At 42.0% G+C, this 21,656-nt stretch overlaps 1 protein-coding gene across 5 annotated transcripts in view; it reads right to left on the reverse strand.

The window, feature by feature from the left end:
* Window positions 1–6,182: 6,182 nt before the first annotated feature.
* Window positions 6,183–21,656, reverse strand: part of esrp2 (epithelial splicing regulatory protein 2) — a 31,835-nt gene continuing 16,361 nt past the window's right edge. For 3 of the 5 annotated variants that reach the window (XM_080187037.1, XM_080187038.1, XM_080187040.1), the window contains 9 exons: window positions 20,511–20,643; window positions 20,381–20,423; window positions 18,569–18,870; window positions 17,046–17,264; window positions 13,229–13,427; window positions 12,385–12,577; window positions 12,030–12,207; window positions 8,718–8,835; window positions 6,950–7,062 (listed from right to left, as the gene is read on the reverse strand). In XM_080187037.1, the coding sequence (XP_080043163.1) occupies window positions 8,746–8,835; window positions 12,030–12,207; window positions 12,385–12,577; window positions 13,229–13,427; window positions 17,046–17,264; window positions 18,569–18,870; window positions 20,381–20,423; window positions 20,511–20,643 (1,357 nt within the window). In that variant the 3' untranslated portion in view covers window positions 6,950–7,062; window positions 8,718–8,745. Of the gene's footprint in view, window positions 7,063–8,717; window positions 8,836–12,029; window positions 12,208–12,384; window positions 12,578–13,228; window positions 13,428–17,045; window positions 17,265–18,568; window positions 18,871–20,380; window positions 20,424–20,510; window positions 20,644–21,656 lie in introns of all 5 variants that reach the window. The other 2 variants (XM_080187039.1, XM_080187041.1) reach the window with 2 other exon arrangements.

Below are 21,656 nucleotides of genomic sequence, written 5' to 3' on the forward strand. Positions count from 1 at the left end.
TCAACCAGACAAAATCAAAGTTCTCAACCAAGGCCTCAATTTCTGTCCCCACCTCCAAAACATTCCGATCTTCGAGTAGGCATCCTTCTAGGTGGCCTTCAAGGCATACGACAGCACAGAATCGCTGAACAGAAACTGATAGCCAAGTTCTGCACACATGAGGACGGCCTCAACAGGGATCTTGGATTCATGTCACACTATCTGTAACGCCCACCTTTTGGTCTGGGCTTGCAAAATCTTACTAACTGTCCTAGCTTGAGAGAATTCACACTTCTTTAACCTGCGATTATCCTTCTCTCCACTTGCACTGTCTATACCTGTAAAGACTCACATTCCAAATGTTATCTTGCAATTAAAAGAGAAAATACTGGAAAATCTCAGCAGTTTTGTCAAAAGGTCATCTGGACTTGAAATGTCAGGTCTTTTTCTCCTTACAGAAGCTGCCAGACCCGCTGAGATTTTCCAGCATTTTCCAGCATTTCCAGCATTTATATAGATGATCTGGAGGAGGGAACCGAGTGCAGGGTGTCGAAATTTGCTGATGACACCAAGATTGGGGGAAAGGCAAATTGTGCGGAGGGTGTGGAGAGTCTGCAGAAGGATCTAGATAGGCTGGGCGAATGGGCCAGGAAATGGCAAATGGAATTTAATGTTGGCAAGTGTGAGGTGGTCCACTTTGGTAGGAAGAATGGTAGGAAGGACTATTACTTACGTGGCGAAAAACTGCAGCAGGCGACGGTGCAGAGGGACCTCGGGGTCCTTGTGCGTGAGTCGCAAAAACCCAGCTTGCAGGTGCAGCAGGTGGTCAGGAAGGCGAATGGGATGCTGGCCTTCATAGCGAGGGGGATTGAATATAAAAGTAGGGAGGTCTTGCTGCAGCTGTATAGGGCATTGGTGAGGCCGCAGCTGGAGTACTGTGTGCAGTTTTGGGCGCCGCACCTGCGCAAGGATATTTTGGCCCTGGACGGAGTGCAGAGGAGGTTTACTAGGCTGATACCGGAGTTGAGGGGGTTGAGCTATGAGGAGAGGCTGACTAAACTAGGCTTGTACTCGCTAGAGTTTAGAAGAATGAGGGGAGATCTCATTGAGATGTATAAGATGATGAATGGGATGGATAGGATAGAGGTGGAGAGACTCTTCCCGCTCAAAAAAGACAGTAGGACTAGGGGGCACAGCCTCAAGATAAAGGGGAGGCGGTTTAGAACGGAGTTGAGGAGGAACTTCTTCACTCAAAGGGTGGTGAATCTCTGGAATTCTCTGCCCGTTGAAGTGGTGGAGGCTGCCTCGCTAAATATTTTTAAGAAGCGGGTTGATGGGTTTTTGATAAGAGAGGGGATTAAGGGTTATGGGGAGAGGGCGGGAAAGTGGAACTGAGCCACAACAGATCAGCCATGATCTTATTGAATGGCGGGGCAGGCTCGAAGGGCTAGATGGCCTACTCCTGCTCCTATTTCTTATGTTCTTATGTTCTTATGTTCTCTTTTGGTTTTAGGTTCCAGCATCCGCAGTAATTTGCTTTTATTGTCTTACAATTGTGTCTTTGTCTTTGTATGCTGTGTTTGTGAAACCTACCTCTCCACTCACCTGATGAAGGAGCTGCGGTCCAAAAGCTCATGACTCCAAATAAACCTGTTGGACTTTAAACTGTTGTGAGACTTGTTACTGTGCCCACCCCAGTCCAACACTGCCATCTCCACACTGTTGGAAATGGATTGAGAGACTGGGAAAACATTAGGGCGATGACCCTTTAACAGGTGGACCCTGACTTCAACTTCTGCCTCGTGCCAACAGAATTCCACACTAGCCGGCATTTAGCCCTGAACTAAATTCTAAAGTCCATATTAACTTGAAATACTTTGCAATTCTAATTTCTAAGGATGGTTTTCATTAAGCTGAACTCTGGATACGTATACATAAAATATAGAATTCATCATATTCCAATAACACATTGGAAATTGAACCAATCTGCCTGTCTCTCTCTGACTTTAGTGCAAAAGTTTATCAAGTGTAAAACAGTGACCTGGAACCAAGAATTGAAACACAAAGTTCTCAACCATTCAGGCATCATCTGTGCAGAGAGAAACAGAGTTAATATTCCAGATCAGTGACCTTTCATTAGAACCTTCAATGTTCGCTCATTTCCTCTCTCACCATGCGTGCTGTTGGGAAATTGTAAAATTTCTGCTTTTAATTTCAGATTTCTAGCACCCACTGCATTTCCTTCCGAACAGGAATTGAGAAAATGGTTTTCTCTCTGTTGCAAGGCCTCAAAGGTAAGTTTGCAGAACTCATTTGAAAGCAAACTAATTGTGATCTGATGGAAGAGTAGCTATACATAGAGTGGCACAGTGGCTAGCTCTGCTGCCTCATGGTGCCAGGGACCTGGGTTCGATTCCCGGCTTGGGTCACTGTCTGTGTGGGGTCTGCATGTTCTCCCCATGTCTGCGTGGGTTCCCTCTGGGTGCTCTGGTTTCCTGCCATGGTCCAAAAGATGTGTGGGTTAGGTTGATTGGCTATGCTAAATTTGTCCCTTAGAGTCAGGGGATTAACAGAGTGAATATGTGGGGTTACTGGCCCTGGGTAGGATTGTTGTTGGCACAGGCTCGATGGGCCAAATGGCCTCCTTCTGCACTGTGGGGGTTCTATGAACATATAGGCTTACAAATATTAACAATCATTTTCCAGCTCAGGTGTTAAAACTTTTACTTTAGCATTAGTGCACAAACCTTGTAGAGTCCAGCCACGGCTGGAGAGAGATTTATTGCCAGCTTCCAGCTAATAGCAGGTTAACCAGATTTATTGCTGTGTGTAAATAATAGCAGATAGTCTCTTGTGCTTTGATGGTAAATCTACCTGATCTTCTGGGTCATGCATCATTATACTGAGACACAAATGCAGATAGAAATACTTTCAAAGCAGCAAGTTGCATTTTTATGCAGCTGTTTGTATGGATGTGGGCATTATGCATAGTAAAGCAGGGTTAAGAGGGATGGCTGAACAAATAAGTCAAAATGAGGAGACCTTTTTGCAAAAGAAACAGGTGATGAGGTTTGAGGATCAGCCTCAGTCATGGATAACATCCTCTGTGACTGAGCCTAACATATTCTCCCTTCTTAACTGTTCCAGTGTTCACCAGAATTAAGCATTTGCCCCTCCAGCTCTTTTCCAATCTCTTTATCCTCCAGTGTTGCCCCTGCCTGGTGGCTCCAGTAAGAGATGATTCTATCCTTCGCTTTTCCTGTTCTTCAATTGCGTGCCTCTCCTCAGAAACATTCTCCTTCTTAAGTTCCCTGCCCAAAGGTAGATCCGACCCGCTGGTGTACAGAAGAAACTTATTACCATGTCACCTGGTTAAGATCAGGGTAGGGCAAGGAGGCAGCTGGAATGGGGTCAAACCCTATGCTACAGACACCAGTCTGATCCACAGCAGCTACCCAGCCAGCCAAGACAACCAATGGCCCCCAAGGAACCTGAGTTTCTGTGTCTGAAGCTGCAGATAGTGGTGGTAGCTGCTCCAATTTCTTTCCACTACATAACCAACCAGGAACCTCTCCTGCTCCCACAGAAGGATTTACATGTTGATAACCACCCTGTTTGGCCACTTTATGAATGCACCATCCTTAGCTATCAAGCCCTGGAGAGGGTCTTGAACACAAAGTCGAGCCCAAAGGCAGGGACAGTACTCACCGTACCTCAGGACTTCATTCAGAAACAGTTTTACATACTGACTGCACTTCAACTTTACTGCATCACCACACTCCATGGCATAACTATTCAGGCTGCTCAGGTAATATCAAGTCATTGATGAGCTAGATCTTTCTCCAAGTGAAGTACAACAAACAAGTTATATTTATATAGCACCTTTAACATATTGATGCATCCCAAGTCACCTCACAAGAGAATTATAAAATGAAGTACGACAGTGGGCAGAATATTACTGGCCCCCAGGAGGTGGGAATGGGGATGGGAATGGGAATGGGAATAAGGGCAGTAATATTGTGGCCACTATGTTGGGTCAGCTTCCTGACCATTTTGGGGATTTTTGCCAACTGGAATTGGGCAGTGTGTCTGCCACAAAAAGGCAGGCAGCTTAGTTAAAATACGCAAAGGCCATTTTACCAAGCTGCCAACATTGTGCAGATGGCAGACTAATTCCCTGCCAAGTGGGTAGGTTGCTAGTTAGATGGAGGCAGCTTCCATTGGCACCCAGGGGGTTAGGGCTTTTGAAGCAAAGGGAAGGCATCACCCCTGATCTCAGATTTCCCTATCAGCACTCAGACCCTCTGCCACAGGAATCTCTAACCTGTCTCAATGGTGATCAATGCTCCTGGTGGCACTGGTGAGGTTACTGAACAAGCCAAACCTCCAGGAGGTGCATATCAGCAATTAGTTTTCATCGGCAACTGTTTTTTCCCGGCAACATCGACCCAATTGACCAAATTCAATCCATTAGTCCACTAGCAAACTATTGGACTAGTTCATTTCCATAACCAGTGCCCTGAGAAACAAACTGCCAAGACATGCAACAAGACACAATATAGTCCTGAAACTTAGTGGGAGGAATTGGACTCCAGGGTTTTCTGGGGGTGGCAGAGGGGTAGAATGTAGATGCAAGGGTTGAATGGTCATGACATGCATAGCTCTACTCTTGAAGGGAGTTACTCATACTGTGAGGTGATTCTGGTGTTCGTGAAACGTGTTGCTAAAAATCCTCTTCCTTCTACTGTTACAAATCTGTCTTCACTCTGTCACACCCAATACATTGGCAGCCCTAACTGGAGCAATTTCTGAAGTTTCTTTTAATTATCCTTTGCATCAACCATCATTTTTAGTCAAGTGTTTAAGGACACATCCCCCTTTTCTTCTTGCTCTGCCATTTTTCATTCAGCTCATGTCCAACCTTTGTTACCCCTTGCCCTTTTACTGTGGCTTGTCTTCTGGAGCTTTTCCTTTTTTATTCATTTTTTTTTGTGTGGTGCAGTGGACAGAGGTGTATTTTTTTTTCAGGGGAGAAAGGAGTTAAATTGTCTAGGGGTTAAAATTGTCCAGAAATATTCTGTAAGTGCCTAGAGTCATAGTGATTAACAAGGGAGACATTCTGGCCCTTTGGGGACTTGGGTGGGGTTGTTACGTGTGTAAGATATTGTGAGGATGATGAGTAAGTACTTCTCTTGTGTTTGCTCTCAGGGATATGATTAAAGCATATTAAACAGTGCAGGGCCCAGGTAGGGCAAGTAGGAAGCAGTTGTTTCCCTTCTCAGGGAGACACATTTTTAGGATAAAAGGTCAGTAGATTCAGGAGGGACTTGAGAAAATATCTTTTTTATTCAGGGAGTGGTGGCTATCTGGAATGCACTGCTTGGGGAGGTAAATGAGACCTAAAGTCTTACTGCAGTTCAGGTTATGTTTAGGTGGGTCTTTGAAATCTCCAATATTCCCTATTCTGGAACCAGTGTAGGAAAATGGGGTTAACCCATTTTTAGTGGTAGTTATTGTTGGAGTAGATTCGGTGGGCCAAAAGGGCTTGCCTCCAATATATGTCTCTATGGTTTTATGATACTAGGTGGTTAGATGAGGCCTCTTCCCCATGGGTTTCCACTTAGCTCCTGTTCCCATTTCCTCTGATTTCTTCAGGAGGTGAATGTTATCAAAGTGTCTGGACATTTGATCCAGTGGATTCTGATTTGGTTTAGTTGTAGGGGGTGGAGGGTGATGGATTGAGGCTATGTCAAGTATGTGGGTTTTTTTTGCTGAGATGCTGGGTCAGAGGGGAAAAAAGGATGTTGGTGGGTGCCCCTGGGGAGAAGGTATTGGGTGAGTGGATTCTGCTGGGTTTTTTTTAGGTGGTTGAGGAAGGGTATTTGTTGAGGTGGTGTGTGCTAGGGGGAGGGGGCTGTTAGGATGGGGACTTTTGTTGTGTTCCCAGGGTTGGGTTGGGTTTGAGGGTCTCTTTTTAGAGTGGGAAGCTTTTCTGTGAGATTGGGGAATTTGATGCAAGGGATAACTAGCTCTAGAGTCTAAAGGAAAACCATAGGTCAACCCATTCAAGATTATAAATACAGTTCACCTTAACGGCTTTTGTGGATGGGGGGGGGGGGGACATAAAGGGGGATTTCATTCTCCCCAAACTCAAATCTACATTGCATTCAAAGGCTCCCAAAAGCAAAACTAATTGAGACTCATTCATGCATCTTTAAACTTTTATTGTTTGGCTATACAAAGCATACAATTTTATACTGTTGCAAGTTTCAAACTTGCTCTATTAACTAAAGTACATAACTCATTTAGCCTCACATGAGGCCTTTTCAAAACTTTGTTCTGCTGATATTGCACTTTGCATTAAGGCACAGGGAGAAAGAATTCATGGATAACAAATTTTAGTGCTCCAACAGCAGATAGTTTGTCACTTAGCCATCTTAAGAGTAAAAAAATCATCCTTATAGCTTATAGGCATTTACAAAAAGTTTCTATTGCATGCATTAAAGACATTACCTATAAGCAGCGTCCTTGTATCATAATATACAAATGGTTTAACATAAACACTGCATGCAAGTTAAGAATGGCGAGTCTACATGTGGCTCTGAAGCTACTAGGTTTAAATAAAATATATAACTTAACTACACCTAGCATCAAGTTTTGCAAGTCACTTCCACATCAGTATAAAGTCAAAATCATAAATGCAAGTTGGCAGTTTAAAAATAGGTTGATGCAGAATATTGCAGTCTATTATGGCTTTTGCATTAGTGCACAACCCTTTTGGCAGAAAGGGGGGGCATCCGACACATGCAGTTTCCTCTTTTTTGCCACACATTCTGTACAAAGGCCACACTCCTTTTTTTTTAATAAAGGAAGGATCATCCTTTTCCCATTGGCATGAAGGCTCATGAGTCGATCTGTGGGTTCTTACACCAGTTTGAGGTTTACACACTGATGGCCAATAAGTTGGCCATTCTTTTCCGATACAGCTCGTGTAGCCATCTCTACAGTCGGGAAAGTCACCAAAGCTTCTCCACTGGGCTGACCGTTAAAGTTATACAGAACCAAGATCGCATCTGCAGGAAGCTGAAAGAGAAAGAAAACAAACATTGAAGGACGGCTAGAGATTTATTTATTAAAGTTGGAGAGTCTGTAGCGTGCTGCCTTTAACTTGGCCATAGCAGCACATTCTAATAACTCTCAAAGTCATCTATTGATTTGTTCCATCCAGCTGGTAAACTTCAAAATGTTTAGCTAAACCAACATTTGAATCGCCATTGTTATGGAGTATCAATGTGATTGTGTGCTTATAAAAGTTGGGCAGTCTTTTACTAAGCTTCCGTCTAGATAAATTACTAGGGATCCTTTCTTCTTGTACTTAGTTTTATCAACTATAATGCTACGTTAAATCAGGTACAGGCAAAGTAGGAGAACTTGTGGAAGTAATGAATAGCTATCACAAGATAGCAAAGTTGCTCTGCAACTCTTCCATAGAAGTTAGTGTCACAAGCAGGCTTACATTAACACTGCAATGGAATTAGAGTGAAAATCCCCTAGCTGCCACATTCTGGCATCTGGTCAGGAACACCATGGGGGAATTCAGCATGGCCAATGCACCTAACCAGCACATCTTTTGGACTGTGGGAGGAAACTAAAGCACCCAGAGGAAACCCATGTAGACACAGGGAAAGTGTGCAGACTCCACACAGTGACCCACGCCGGGAATCGAACCCAGGTGCTGAGGCAGCAGTGCTAACCACTGTGCCGTGCTAATTAAATAGAACTGCACAGCAGAGAAAACCAGAGAACAAGTGGTAACATTAGCAAGTAAATGCACGGAGATGGAGCCAGCACCGTTTTAAGTGTTTAAAACAAAGATCAAGTGCAGGGCATTGAATTTAAGCTTGGAAGTGTTAAACTTCAGAGGCATTACAACAATCACCTTTCCCTGAAGTTCTGAATCATCAGGTCGGCTCCAGCTTTGCAATTTAGAGCTTGGGTGGGCTCTAAACTGGCAAAAATTTGTCTGCATAACACAACAGAACTAATTCCAAAACCTGTATTTTTATTTGTTCGAATACATGGACATAGAATATCATCCTTCCCAATAAGGAAATTTCTTCAACAAATGTGGAACCCTTCATCAATTCTACCCTCTTATTAATCTCTGGAAGAGGGGGGGGGAGGGGAAGAAGAGTCAGGGGAGTAAAATTCTGAAGGATTTTTATTGCCCTCGTTGTAATCAAGTATTTGCTATTACACAACCCTGTCTTGCTGCTCTTCACATCTTCACCTTCCCAGTCTTGTAAAACTGTAGAGGTACCATGATGGCCAGGGGATTGAGATCATGCTAGAGAGTCTATTTATAATCCAGTCGTGATTAATTATCCAGCTCCTTCTCCGAATATATGTGCAAGAAACATTAAACTCGTGCGGAAAGAACTTCTTGATAAATTTGTTGAACAGAGTGATTGTAGTGAGAGAGTTACCGTAGCCATGCAAAGAAAAAAAAAGTCAACTTCTTTCCCGTTTGGAAATAAAAAGCACTGCAAAACCATCGCTGCTCAAAGTGGCTGCAGCCACCTCACCATGTCTTTGCAGCCCATCATTGGAAGGTGTCAAGAAAGATGATAGCAGTCCCAGAGATGAGGTGGAGAGAGAGAAATAAGAATCCCAGTTTTGAAACACCACTTGAGGAGTGAAGCCTGGCCACAGAGCCAGCTGGGAGGTTTCTCTCTTACCTTATTTGAAATTTGTAAAGGCGGTCATCTACAAACAGACCCACTCTTTGGGTGCCTGAAACATACTCCTTGCTTGTTCGTTCATCTGAATAAGGCCGCTGTAGTCATCAGGTGCATACTACAGTACAAGTTTGAATACATGCATCAGTCAAAAGGCTCACAGCGCGGCGAGTTCAAACTTCACCACAAATTCCAAACCTAGAAACTTCTTAACCTGGTCATTATAACTTGGCGAGAGAGAACTTTTAACCTTTACAAACTATGAATAAATTAAGTCTTTTGACTGCAAATCTGAAGGTGTCAAGAATCTTTTAAAAAAAAAATCATGTAATATGGACAAGCCAAATCACACTGATAATGCATTCATGTAGATCTTCATTAAACTGATGCATTGCAACATGGAGAACTATTTTGATCATGACAGGGCAAGCCAAACACATATTAGCCATACTAAAAATGGTTATACACACATTGTACATGCCATGAGCCCTGTATCATAGAATCCCTACAGTGCAGGAGGTGGCCACTCAGCCCATCAAGCCTGCACCGACAATCCCACCCAGGCCCTATCCCTGTAACCCCATGTATTTACCCTGCTAGTCCTCCTAACAGTGGGGGGAATTTAGCATGGCCAATCAACCTAACCTGCACATCTTTGGAATTTGATTAGGAAACCAGAGCACCCAGAGGAAACCCACACAGACACGGGGAGAACGTGCAAACTCCACACAGACAGACACCTGAGGCTGGAATTGAACCTAGGTCCCTGGTGCTGTGAGGAAGCACTGCTAACCATTATGCCACTGCAGCCGTGATACGTAAACCTACAGATTATGCATATAATGTTGTAGTGCAGTAAAGATCCAATAACATAATATCACGTCTTCAATGGGGTAAAAAAAAAAGACAGCAAATGATTCACTTTAGCTATTCATTAATAATGGCACTGTTTCTTTAAGAGTTCAAATTTGGATACCTCAGCCTAGATTTGGCATCAATTAACATTTTTAAAAAACATGCTGGAAAAGATCTTTCCTGGATAAGATGGAAGCACTTCAAACAAATACAGTTCAAGTGGTGAAATATGTGGGAAAAAGACTGCTGTGGGCATGTGAACAAATGGGATTGGGAAATGCCAGTTAGATCTTTTCCAAGGTGCTTGAAGCTTAGTTTCATCGCAGCTGTAAAAGCACAAATTCTCTCCTACCAACGTCAAGATTCATACATGGGAGAAAATTGCTTCAGGCATCTGAAGCAAAAAGGAGTCAAAAATGACAATGAAAGCAGATGGTGTACATTCACAAACTCACAATGCAGTCACAATCTGTTGTTGAATCATTAATCCTGGCATAGGCCCCATCCACCATTTTAGAATAAACCATTACCTTGTGACTAATCCTACCCAGCAAAATACTCTAGGTTGGATTGGCTAGGCTGTGCAAATATTAGCATATTACCAGACCTGCTTGCATACAATGCAATCATAAAAATGTTTTTTTTGTGGGAGAGGATGGATGGCAAAGAAAGATCCATCAGAAAAGAATAAGAAAGAAATACAAATGTTAGCTGGAAACCTCCCTGATAAATGACTGAAAACAAACATTTTTATTAACTGAAGGTATTCAAATATTTGGTTGTTTTATGACTCATTGCTGCTGTGGGTTTAACGTGGTACAGCTTCACTCTGTGCAATAGTCCAGGTGACATATAGCCAGGAGGAGGGGTGGGGTGGGGGTAGAAAAAACTCCAGGATTTTAATCTTAATTGCAAACAAAGATTCGACTAAATTAGTTGGTTTGCCTTCTTTGTAGCTACCTCCTTGGTCTGTTCTAGTTTTGTAAAGTACTGCTTTGAGACAAGGACTGAAACTCTCCAATGTTGTATGCCCGTGAGACTGGAGAATTCAGCGCTCAAACTTACATTCACAGTCGCGGAATGGAAAATCCCAGCCGCGAGTGAGGTCAGAGAATTTTGGCCATTGGTGTTGTGACTGATTGTCATCTGGCAATTTTAATACAATATTAAAAAAATGGAAAGTATACAGCTCTGTCAAAGACTACTCTCTGTTCAAACAGAGCTAAAACAAAAGGCATTTATGAAAACACAGAAAAGAAAATGCAAGATATGCAGATTAAGTGGTTTTGAAACCAAACCAAGCACCTTATAGATTTAAAAGTATTGAAATATTGTGCCATTTTCAGGATAACAAACTGACCAAAGGCAAAGATGAGAAGTTTGTCTGAGGTTGGGAAGCAGGGACTAAAAATACTACACGCTCCACAAGAGGGATTACTTAGTTTTTAGATTTCCTGTGTATACCTTGCAGCTGAAGATAATTCTGCCAATAAGAGTCTGGGAGATAGAATATTTAGGAATGAAAGTCCACTTGGTTTTAGAATAAGGTCAGTCCAAACCACAGACTATAATTACACAAAATGGCTCCCACGTTGACCTTTCCCCCTTGCCCATTCGAACACAAAATAAAAATGGCACATTTAGATCTGAAGAAACTGTAAACCTGGTAGATGGACTCAAACTGCTTGCAACTGTACTTAGTGATGTTACTAAAGTGTCTTAAGCTACAAGACAACAGGCAGAACTTGATAAAAGATAGTCAAAACTAAAGCAGTCAACAAGATCATGGAGAAGGGTAGCAAATGACAGCAAAGATATTGAGTCAAGAAAGGTGATCCAGGTATCTATTGTGTTCTGCATCATATTTAAAACTCATTAAATTTGTTTGGGTGCCACTGTAGTTTTGGAGATGGTATTTATACAATGGCAGGTCTGGTATTACTGCAACTGCTCATTATGGTGCTCACACATGCAGTACAAAAGCCCCACAAAACCAGAAAGATTCTATACAGGGGGCAGGGAACCCAAAAAGCCCACCACCATCTCGTTTTCCCCCACAGAGATGGTAGAGAGACCAAACTCCCACTAAAATATATCACCATTGACACCTGTCAGATCAATACCCACAGACAGTGCACAGTAAACTGTACTCCCATTTTCACACGGCCATACCAAACTAGAGGCGGTCCACAATGTATTCACTTTAAGATCAGCACGCCATTCAACACATCCAGGACAGCAAGAGAAATGGAACGCATGAGAAAAAAAATTGCTCAGTTAGAAATCCTTAAGCCTTTGCAAACAAGTGAACTAAAACACAGACAGATACACGTTTTAAATGTGTTTCATTCCTGAAAAAGGAGGCACATATGCAGAATATCCTCAAATCAAATTATGCTCTGGTGGATAGGGAAAAGATCCTCAGAAAAAAAAAAAGTGGAAAGCAATGATTTTTACCTGATAGCCTTGGAAGAAGCTGAGGATGTCTTTCGTTGCAATGTTGTAGGGCAGACCCTGCATGCGAATGAGTGCTCCTGGTTGTGGTAACACAGCATGGGTTGCTGACGTAGCCGCAGCAGCCATTGCTGCTTGGGGAGCTGCAAAGTATCCTACTGTCGTGGGAGATACTGGTGGGCTGGAAGGAAAGTGGTCTTTTGATCAGTCCAAATATTCCCAAAAAGGAGACAGTAGGTTTCCCCAAAGTGTTTCTTGGCTGCACGGTTGAGTAAATTTTGAACAGCGAAATAATTAAAGACAATCGCCGACAAACATTAGATTGCCGGTAACAAGGGAATACCACGCAAACGCTTACCTTGGATAGTAGGTTGTGTAGTTCATATAAAGCTGAGTGGCGGTGGCCTGAGCAGGATAATAGGCAACTGCAGGTGGTGGGGGCTGTGCTGTCCGTGTTGGAGCCAATAAGGCTTGGGGCTGATAAAGCGCGGCTTCAGCTGGTATTACTGAAGTACAAGGTGAGAATGTTGGGTATGTGGGTGGGGAAAGGCCTGCAAGATGAACAGAAAAAGGGACATGAGAAAAGCGAGGTATTTAATTGTCTCACATCTGACAGAGTCCCACATACCTTGGTGCATCATTAGCATTCAAGGTGCCTGAACCCCACTGGTGGCAGCCATTGCAATGTTGCCAATAAACTCTCAAATCCAGTTTTGCCTTCATGCATATCCTTAATGTTAATTTGGCGTTTGGCTTACCCCTTCATTTAAAAACTCTGCGTGTTCATAATCGTGCAAGTCAAACTCTATTCTGAACATGCATGACATCTTGGATGTTAAGCGCAAGAGGCACCCCAGTGAATGGCCACCTCATCTTCAACCCACTGGGCAAATCTTAACAGCATCATCTCCAAAAGATGCAAAATCCTATTACCAGGCAGACCTAATGCAGAGCTCCAGAAAAGTACCCCCAAAAGCAAAATACTGCCCCATACAATGTCTAATTTCGCCACTTGGTGAAGGGGAAGGGGTGGGAGGGGGTGTTAAAAATAATCAAAACTCCCATTCAGTCTCAAGCCTTGATTAATGAATTATTGATCATGGCAAACCAGGTAAAAAGATGAAAAGCTAAACAAAGCCCCAGGCTCCACCTACCACATTTTCAGCATTAGCAGCAAGAGAGCATCAGAACTCAAAACTTACATGGTAACTTACATGGCGGCGGAGACAAGCCACTACGATTTAAAGTGCCACCCATTAAAACATAGCTCATTTCATCTCCAGAACACTGAAAAACTTCCACATATCTATCCTTCATTGTCTTTTTGTGACACTTCTGTGCAACTAGGAAAGCACGGTCTGCAGACTTCATCTGAATGAAAGCATCACCCGAAGGCCGGCCCTGGTGTGGGATAAGAGAGTAGTTATTCCCAGAAGGAAACAGTTCCTTTCCTCTTTTTTTTAAAGGAAATAAAATGCACCATTGTAGTCAAGAATACAACAGGATCTCTTTAAAAAAAAGACATTAAAATGTGCAATCAACCTCACAATAAAAGTACTGTAGATGTGGGAGATCTGAAACAAAAATGAAGTTATGGAGAAAAAAATACAGCGGATGAAATTCTCCGGCCTCCCAGCCGCGTATTTCCCACCAGTGAGAGGCGGCGCGTTGTTTGCTAGCGGCAGGATTCTCTGGTCCTACCACTGTCGATGAAAATCCCCACTGATGTCACCCCACCCCAGCAGGAAACCTGTCGACAGGGGTGCACTGCTAGTGGGATTCAGAGAATCCCACTGGCATGAACAGCCAGAGAATTCGGGCCAGCAAGTCTAGCATCTGTGAAGAGAGAAACAAAGCTAACATCAAGCCCAATATGACTTGTTCAGAACAGTTCAAAGGAGTCTTCGTATTGGACTCAAAATATTGACTGTTTTTCTCTCTCTCCACAGATGCTGCCAGAGCTGTTGAGTCTTTTTTTCCAGTGGTCTGTTTGTCATCACAAACTCTTTAGCTTGAAGTCAACCCCCTTGATCCTGACCCAACCTGAAAGCAACTCAAAGCTAAGGCATTGATCACAGTTCAAAACATAACTAATCAATATTAAATTCCCAAAGAGCAGGGGTGGTTATTGGATTGAAGGATTATCTCCTCTACCTTTACTTAGGGGCTACCCCATAAGCAAAACACGAGGAGGCAGAGGATATTGGTGCAAGTTGCTGTGGTGCTTTTTCCTATTCCCATCTATTGGCTGTGCAACTGCTTCAAAGTTCAGGCAGTTTTATGAATCAGTTAAATCAATTTATATGCAAATTAAATAAATCAATTTCTGCTAAATAGACAAAAAAAGTTCAAGCTCAAGATTTGCCGATATTCCCTTAACATGCCCAATGTTTTTTGAATAATTTACAGGCTATTACTTTCTATGCAGTGCTCAAAGTTGATTTGTCTATTGTTAATTAATTTTAAATGGCAATTTGAACAAAAACTGTGAAAGCTAAGCAGCAGTTAAGTTTGACCTATTTTATTAAAATCTGAGAAGACAGCACATTCTAATACCTCAGTATATTAGTTCATTTGACACGATGACTTAAACTTTGATTTGATTTATTATTCTCACATGTATTAACGTATAGTGAAAAGTTTTGTTTCTTGTGCACTATACAGACAAATCATACTGTTCATAGAGAAGGAAATGAGAGAGTATAGAATGTAGTGTTACCGTTATAACTAAGGTGTAGAGAAAGATCAATTTAACCCAAGGAAGGTCCATTCAAAAGTCTGACAGCAGCAGGGAAGAAGCTGTCCTCGAGTTGGTTGGTACATGATCTCAGACTTCTGTATTTTTTCCCCCCCCGAAGGAAGAAAATAGAAGAGAGAACATCCGGGGTGCGCGGGGTCCTTAATAATGCTGACTGCTTTGCCGAGGCAGTGGGAAGCATAGACAGAGTCAACAGACGGGAGGCTGGTTTGCGTGATGGATTGGGCTACATTCATGACCTTTTGTAGTTCTTTGCAGTCTTAGAGGAGGAGCCATACCAAACTGTGATGCAACCAGAAAGAGTGCTTTCTATGGTGCATCTGTAAAGGTTCATGAGTCGTAGCTGACATGCCAAGTTTCCTTAGTTTTCTGAGAAAGTAGAGGCATTGGTTGACTTTAACTATAGTGTCAGCATGGGGTTGTTGGTGATCTGGACACCTAAAACGTTGAAGTTCTCAACCCTTTCTACTTTGTTCCCGTTGATGTAGATGGGACATGTTCTCCTTTATGGTTCCTAAAAAGGATGTTAATCGCCTTCATTTTGTTGACATTGAGGGAGAGATTATTGTTGCTGCACCAGTTCACCAGATTCCCTATCTCATTCCTATACTCTATCTCGTCATTGTTTGAGATCCGACCCACTACTGTGGTGTCGTCAGCAAACTGAAAATCAAATTTGAGGGGAATTTGGCTGCACAATCATAGGTGTATAAGGGGTATAATAGGGATAAAATAGGAATATAGCAATATAAACAGTGCAATTGTGAGTATCTGGGAGTTGGAACTAGCAAGTATCAAACCAGAGAAGGAATCTCAAACACTAAATCCTGATGGTGCCTATAGCATGTACGAAAAGGGTTTTCCCCAGGGCTGCAAATATTGAAAGATGGTGGACTGACCACATGTTTCTACATTGCTACTCCAGTTGTACCAATATTCTGTTCATTAAGTATTGCTGCAAAAATAAAGCAAGTCATTTCACAAATACTTCCCTGCCTAAACATGTTTGGGCTCCGAGCTAGTCCCTGCAATCATTATTTGTTTGCTTAATTCATTAATCTCTAGACATGTTTGAAGATGAGAACATTGGGTTAAGATGGGACGAAACAAGTGGCTTCATGCAACTTTCCATTCTGAATTAGAATATTAAATTTAAAAGCATAAATTCAAGTTCCATGTTGGTCTACTTGCAATTAGTAGCCAGGAGACAAGACTGGGTTTGGCGTGATCTATTTTTCACCACAGAGCAAATATCAATTCAGCTTTGGCACGGGAGCGGAGACGAGGTCGAAAAGAGCCAATGCATTCATAGACAAAATCAAGATTGGTTCACTTCAACAACCAACCTTTCCCTTTCTTATTCTTGCAATTTCAAATATACACTCACGTTTACATTAATGCGTAGTGTTGATTGATAAAATTATTAGTTATGAGGGGGCTGAAAGCAAATTCAGACTGAACATTCTGAGTGTACACAAATGCCAATGTGCATATGCATATAGTTTTGTACAGGCTAAGGCACCCAGAGACAAGGGCTCAAATCCCACCACAGCATCTGGTGAAATATAAACGAAATTAATACTGAAATTGGTAACCTTGACAATTATCACTAACTGTTGTAAAAACCCATCTGGTTCATTGATGCCCTGGACGGTGGGTGGGGGGGGGGTGCGCGGTGGTGGTGAAGGAGGGTACCTTCAGATCCCCAGCATGATTGACTCTTAAATGCCCTCTCCAAGATGGCCTAGCAAGCCACTCAGTTCAAGGGAAATTAGGGATGAGTAATAATTGCTGGCTTTGCCAGTGATGCCCATGTCCCGTGAAAGAATTAAAATAAAAACACACTTCATTTGCAAAGCTCAAAAACACGCCCAAACATGGCACCTTTACTCTTAAAATGCTAGTGGAAGAACTAAACGCATCGGGCACTAACATGTTAGGGAGATTTATTAGGAGATTTCAATGTCACCTTTCTCTTCAAACTTCCTCCTCAAGGGAGGAGGATTACTCTAACCAAAAATCTCCACTAAATTACTAATATAGTGGCAGTCAGCTCACTGAACTTAAAACAGATTTACATACAGAAAAATATTCATAATTCATTTAGCACACAAAATAAAAGCCATTATGTTTAACGTCTACAGAAGTTTATGGCTGGATTGGATGGCAGCTTCACAAATGCCCTTTTGCCCAATCCCAGCTAGCAGCTTCATTGTCAGAGGGTAAAAATATTACATTAGTGGCAGTAGATTGAAAATTACCTGTTGATTTAATACCATGTGAACACCGTGAGGTTTTATGTCAATGGTAAATTCACCCATAAAGTCTAGAATATCCTCAATGGTTGCTGTGTAGGGAAGGCCCCGTAGACGTATACAGTCCCTGGCATGTCCTGTGGCAATGAACGGCTGAGGTATCACTGGGATGATAGGAGCTGGGAGTGTTGAAATTAGTGGTGTAGACATGTACCTATTTAATACCTGGGACATTGGGAAGAAAAGAGAACAGTTGGAAGGAGCTTTCATGTAGAAATTAAGAAAACAATACAGCATTACTGCAAAGCTACTTCAACAAAGAGTCATTGTAACATATTTGTATTTCAGCTCTGTTCATGTGAAGCTCGGAAATTGTAGTGCAAGGCTCAGAAGTAGACTCGACTTGGAATATCTCGCTTTGCATTATTCCTTCAAGCCATACCAGCCCACTTTGCTGCAGAGATCCAATGAGTCTTGGTTCCAAACTGCAACTCCCCAGCACCTCACCCTAACATTACAATCACACAGTAAATGCAGCACCAGTGCTGCATAAATCAGTATGAGGAAATACTTAGCTCATATTATTCTGGAGAGACTTTGTGTAGTTAGATTTTGTAAAAATCTGTATTACTTAAAAACAAACATCGCATCACTCAAAACATTCACATCCTGTCAAAAAAGGAATTTTTTTTTAAGGTTAGGGAAACAAATCAAAAATAAAAGAGCCAGATAAAATGAAGTTTGTCCAGTGTTAAATTTCAGTTATCCAACATGTTTTCTCTCAAGATGGTGAATTTTAAAACTAACCCATTATCTGAAAAGCAGCTGTTAAAATGATTCCTCAAATGGGACAAAATATACCTTGGTGCTGGTTAATCATCACTGACAGTAGCCTCTCAACTTAAAAAGCACCAACTAACACTCATGAGCTGAAACTGAACTTTTAAGCATATTATTTCATGCTCCTGACTTGAAGTTTAGCCGGCAGTAAACAAAGTCAAAGTAACTGCGCAACAGATGAGATTCGAAAAGGAAAGGTTTGCGTGCGGAGTTATGGGACTAAGAGCTGGTGCAGGCATGATTGACTAAATGGCCTGTTATTTGCCATACAATTCTGGAGATGCTGGCATTGGACTGGGGTGGGCACAGTAAGAAGTCTCACAACACCAGCTTAAAGTCCAACAGGTTTATTTGGAATCATGAGCTTTCAGAGTGCTGCTCCTTCCTCAGGTGATTATCTTGCAATTGTGCCTTTGCCTATATCTGCTGTGTTTGTGAACTAACCTCTCCTCACCTGATGGAAGGAGCAGCACCCGTGATTCCAAATAAACCTGTTGGACTTTAACCTGGTGTCATGAGACTTCTTACTGTACAATCCTGACTTCAAACAGAACAGTCAGCACCAAACGGGAAGAACTTACTTGAAAATGTGAGGTGAATTGGGAGAGGGGGAGACCATTAAATGAAAACTGTTTATCCACTCCAATAGTTGTTGTGTTGAGACCATACATGTCCTCAGAAAGACTAACCTGTTGTACTTCTGCCGCAGTGCTTCTGAACAGTTCAATGTAACGCTTTCCTAATATTTCCTTGTGCTTTTTAAGTGCATTTTGTGCAAACTCCTCACAGGCAAACAATACAAAAGCATCCCCTGTCGGCCTTCCATCGGGGTACTTAACAAAGAGGAGCCCCTCCTTGCCACCTGTAATGGGACACTCATTTCCAAAAAAGCCGAGGACATCATCTACAGATGCTGTGAAAGGTAGTCCACGCATTCGTATTATAACTTGGTTCTCCTTTGACAAGAATTGTGCCACTTCGTTTGAAGTACCTGCATTGAAAAGTAATCTTTCAAAATGGTATTAACAGTACAAGAATTATATAGCCACCTACCAATTGTCCCAAGATAGAAAGATCAGTGAGTCCAGCAAGGAAATGATAAAGTGGCAATTTCAATGACTCTGATAAGAAATCAATAAAAAAAAGGACAAACCTGGAGCAGATTACAATGGTCACTCGAATCCCAAAACGAGTTTACTGCCTTGTAATCACTTCAGGGCTTTACTGAAAACAGCTGTCCAATGAGAACAGGTTTAATCATTTTACTGAGTTACTGCTGCCAGGAGAGAGAGAAAAAAAAACCAAGGCTACTACATGATTGTGTTAACTGGACTCTTGCTTCATAAACCAATCTCTTGGGTGAGGGATTATTATGGTAAGGAGTAGGCAAGGCCAACAAAAAAATTCAGCTAGAAAAATGGACCAGAAGCAGTCACATTTTCAGTGATGAATAATAGGGATGCTTATTTGATAGAATAAAAATCAAAATTATTTCATGTTTTCATTTCACTATGTTAGGAACTAAACAATCTCCCCCCCACCCACCTCCCAATTTTAGAAACTAGATTTAGCAGCACATTCAGGTTTCACATCTCACTGCCCATTTCATTTGAAAGAGAGGTTTTGAATCTCTGCCAAAGGGGTGTATGCCATCTTGGTTTCCAGTCAGAAATCAGGCTCCAAATTTTGCCACAATATTTGGGATCATGAGTGAACTCAACATGCACAGAGTCAAGGACAGAAGGTATGAGTTGCTATTATGGAAGCAATGTACACATTCCTCATCCTGAAATGGAGAATGAGACTCATGTTGCAAAAATAAAACTTAAGGTGAATTTGAGGTATGTTTTAGAGTTGACATCTGTTACACTATACCTCTACCTTATTTGGGCAGAATGGCCTCACATTTCTGCCCACATTGGCAGCATCATCAGATGATTCAACTGATGTAAGAGGCATCAAAATTCCAGTCAGTTCCATCCCTCTATGCAACAGTATCCTCTACACTAACAGTTGCCAGAACTACAGAAATGAGGCCTACAGATGCTTTAGCAAGGGGCAGTCTTTGTATGCATGGGTTCCACTGAGGGCAGTTATCTACAATGGAAGTAGATACCTCATTTTCACCCAGATTTACTTGCACCCCTTGCTCGCTACCTTTCTCCAACACTGCCACTGCACCACCCACCCCAGCACAGACAGGCAGATGATTCAGCAGTACTGGGGCTGGCATAAACTCATTCTCACTAACTGGAGGTGCTTTTCACCTACGACAAGGGGCATTTTCTTTTAAAGCAGACAGATAGCCCTGTGTGGCCGTGGTTATGGTGTGCAGCAAGACGGAGGATGAACTGGGAATGCACCAGCCTGAACAATATCTAAAATTGATCCCTGATTCAGTATTCAGGGGTGTGGACAGTGAGATTAGAAACCATTGATATGCCAGCAATTTAAATTCTAACTGAATGTTCCATTGGATTTTTCTTTCAAAAAACACTTACCTCCAGCAATTTTCAAGAACTCTTCCCCAGTAGCTTTGTACACCTGATGGAAATTAATTTTCACAATCATTCATTTGAGCTTTGCCATTTAAAGTATATAATTATAAAGTTACTTCAAATGCATGCCCACCTCAATGTATCTGCTCCCCATGTGATGTTTATGCCTTTCGAGTGCAAGGTCTCGGTGTTCCGGATTGATGAACCTGACCAGTGCTTCTCCGTTTCTCCTCCCTTGCGAGTTGAGACACAGCGCCACGCCACCTCTACAATAAAACCGGTGAATTGCCATTATGAAACTATTCACTGATTCATTCCAATCACAAATCTGAACTTTCAATCCACTTTAACACTTATGATCCGGTTAGGGATGGGTAACATTCAGAAATAAAACTGGAATACCTAGTCTTAAAATGGAATTATGCCACAAGATTTCACTCACCATAGAAAATAACAACTGTGTCTTTAAAAGAAGTTAAACAAAACAAGCACTATTATCTTCACAATATGGTTTACTTTTCACTTCCCCCAGGGATTCTCTCAAGACACCAGTAAAAGTTATTTACTTCTGTAGGGTCACCCAAGAGTATGCCAGAATCCTCTGGAGAATTCTCCTCAGCTCCAACTTGGAGGTAAAGCTTTCATTTACCATCTCTGACTGTGGATGTCTCAGCCCCAATCTCTGGTTACTTTTCCAGTATTTCCAATCTAATCTGCTTGTTTTCTTTGCCACAATGTACTAGGGGACCAGTGTATATTCTTTTACTAGTTTCAAACTAGGTAATCTTCCATTTTCAATTGCCTCACAAATTCAAACATAGATTAAGCCTCACCTGCACACCGCACGGTGAATGAAGTTTTTTCCTTAAAAACTGCACTTGTAGTGCAGGTCTGACAAACATTTATTTTGACCATTGCACTCAATGACCTGCAAACCACATGAGGTCCAAACTGCAACTAACTCTCAATACATCCAGATAAATTGATATCAGATAACCTCCTTATGCTCCACCCCTCTCAGATATAGCTTGTTCTGGAATATTAATCTATCCCTCATTTATAGTTTATTCTTTAATCTGATGAGATAAATGGGCGTTGCAACCCTTCAGGATTCAGTAAATATTTTTAAACTAATATTGCTCCAACTACAAAAACCTCTCTCTGGAATGTCCCTGTTGCAAGAATTGCAAACATGTCACCAATACCTCAGCTAAGTAAGTCCAGCTATTGCCTTCTGATCTTACCTTTCTAGCTGAGGGCAACAGTCTCCAAGCTTACT

Source organism: Carcharhinus amblyrhynchos, chromosome 4, assembly GCF_965287045.1.
Source record: "Carcharhinus amblyrhynchos chromosome 4, sCarAmb.v2.hapA, whole genome shotgun sequence".
Lineage (NCBI taxonomy): Eukaryota > Metazoa > Chordata > Chondrichthyes > Carcharhiniformes > Carcharhinidae > Carcharhinus > Carcharhinus amblyrhynchos.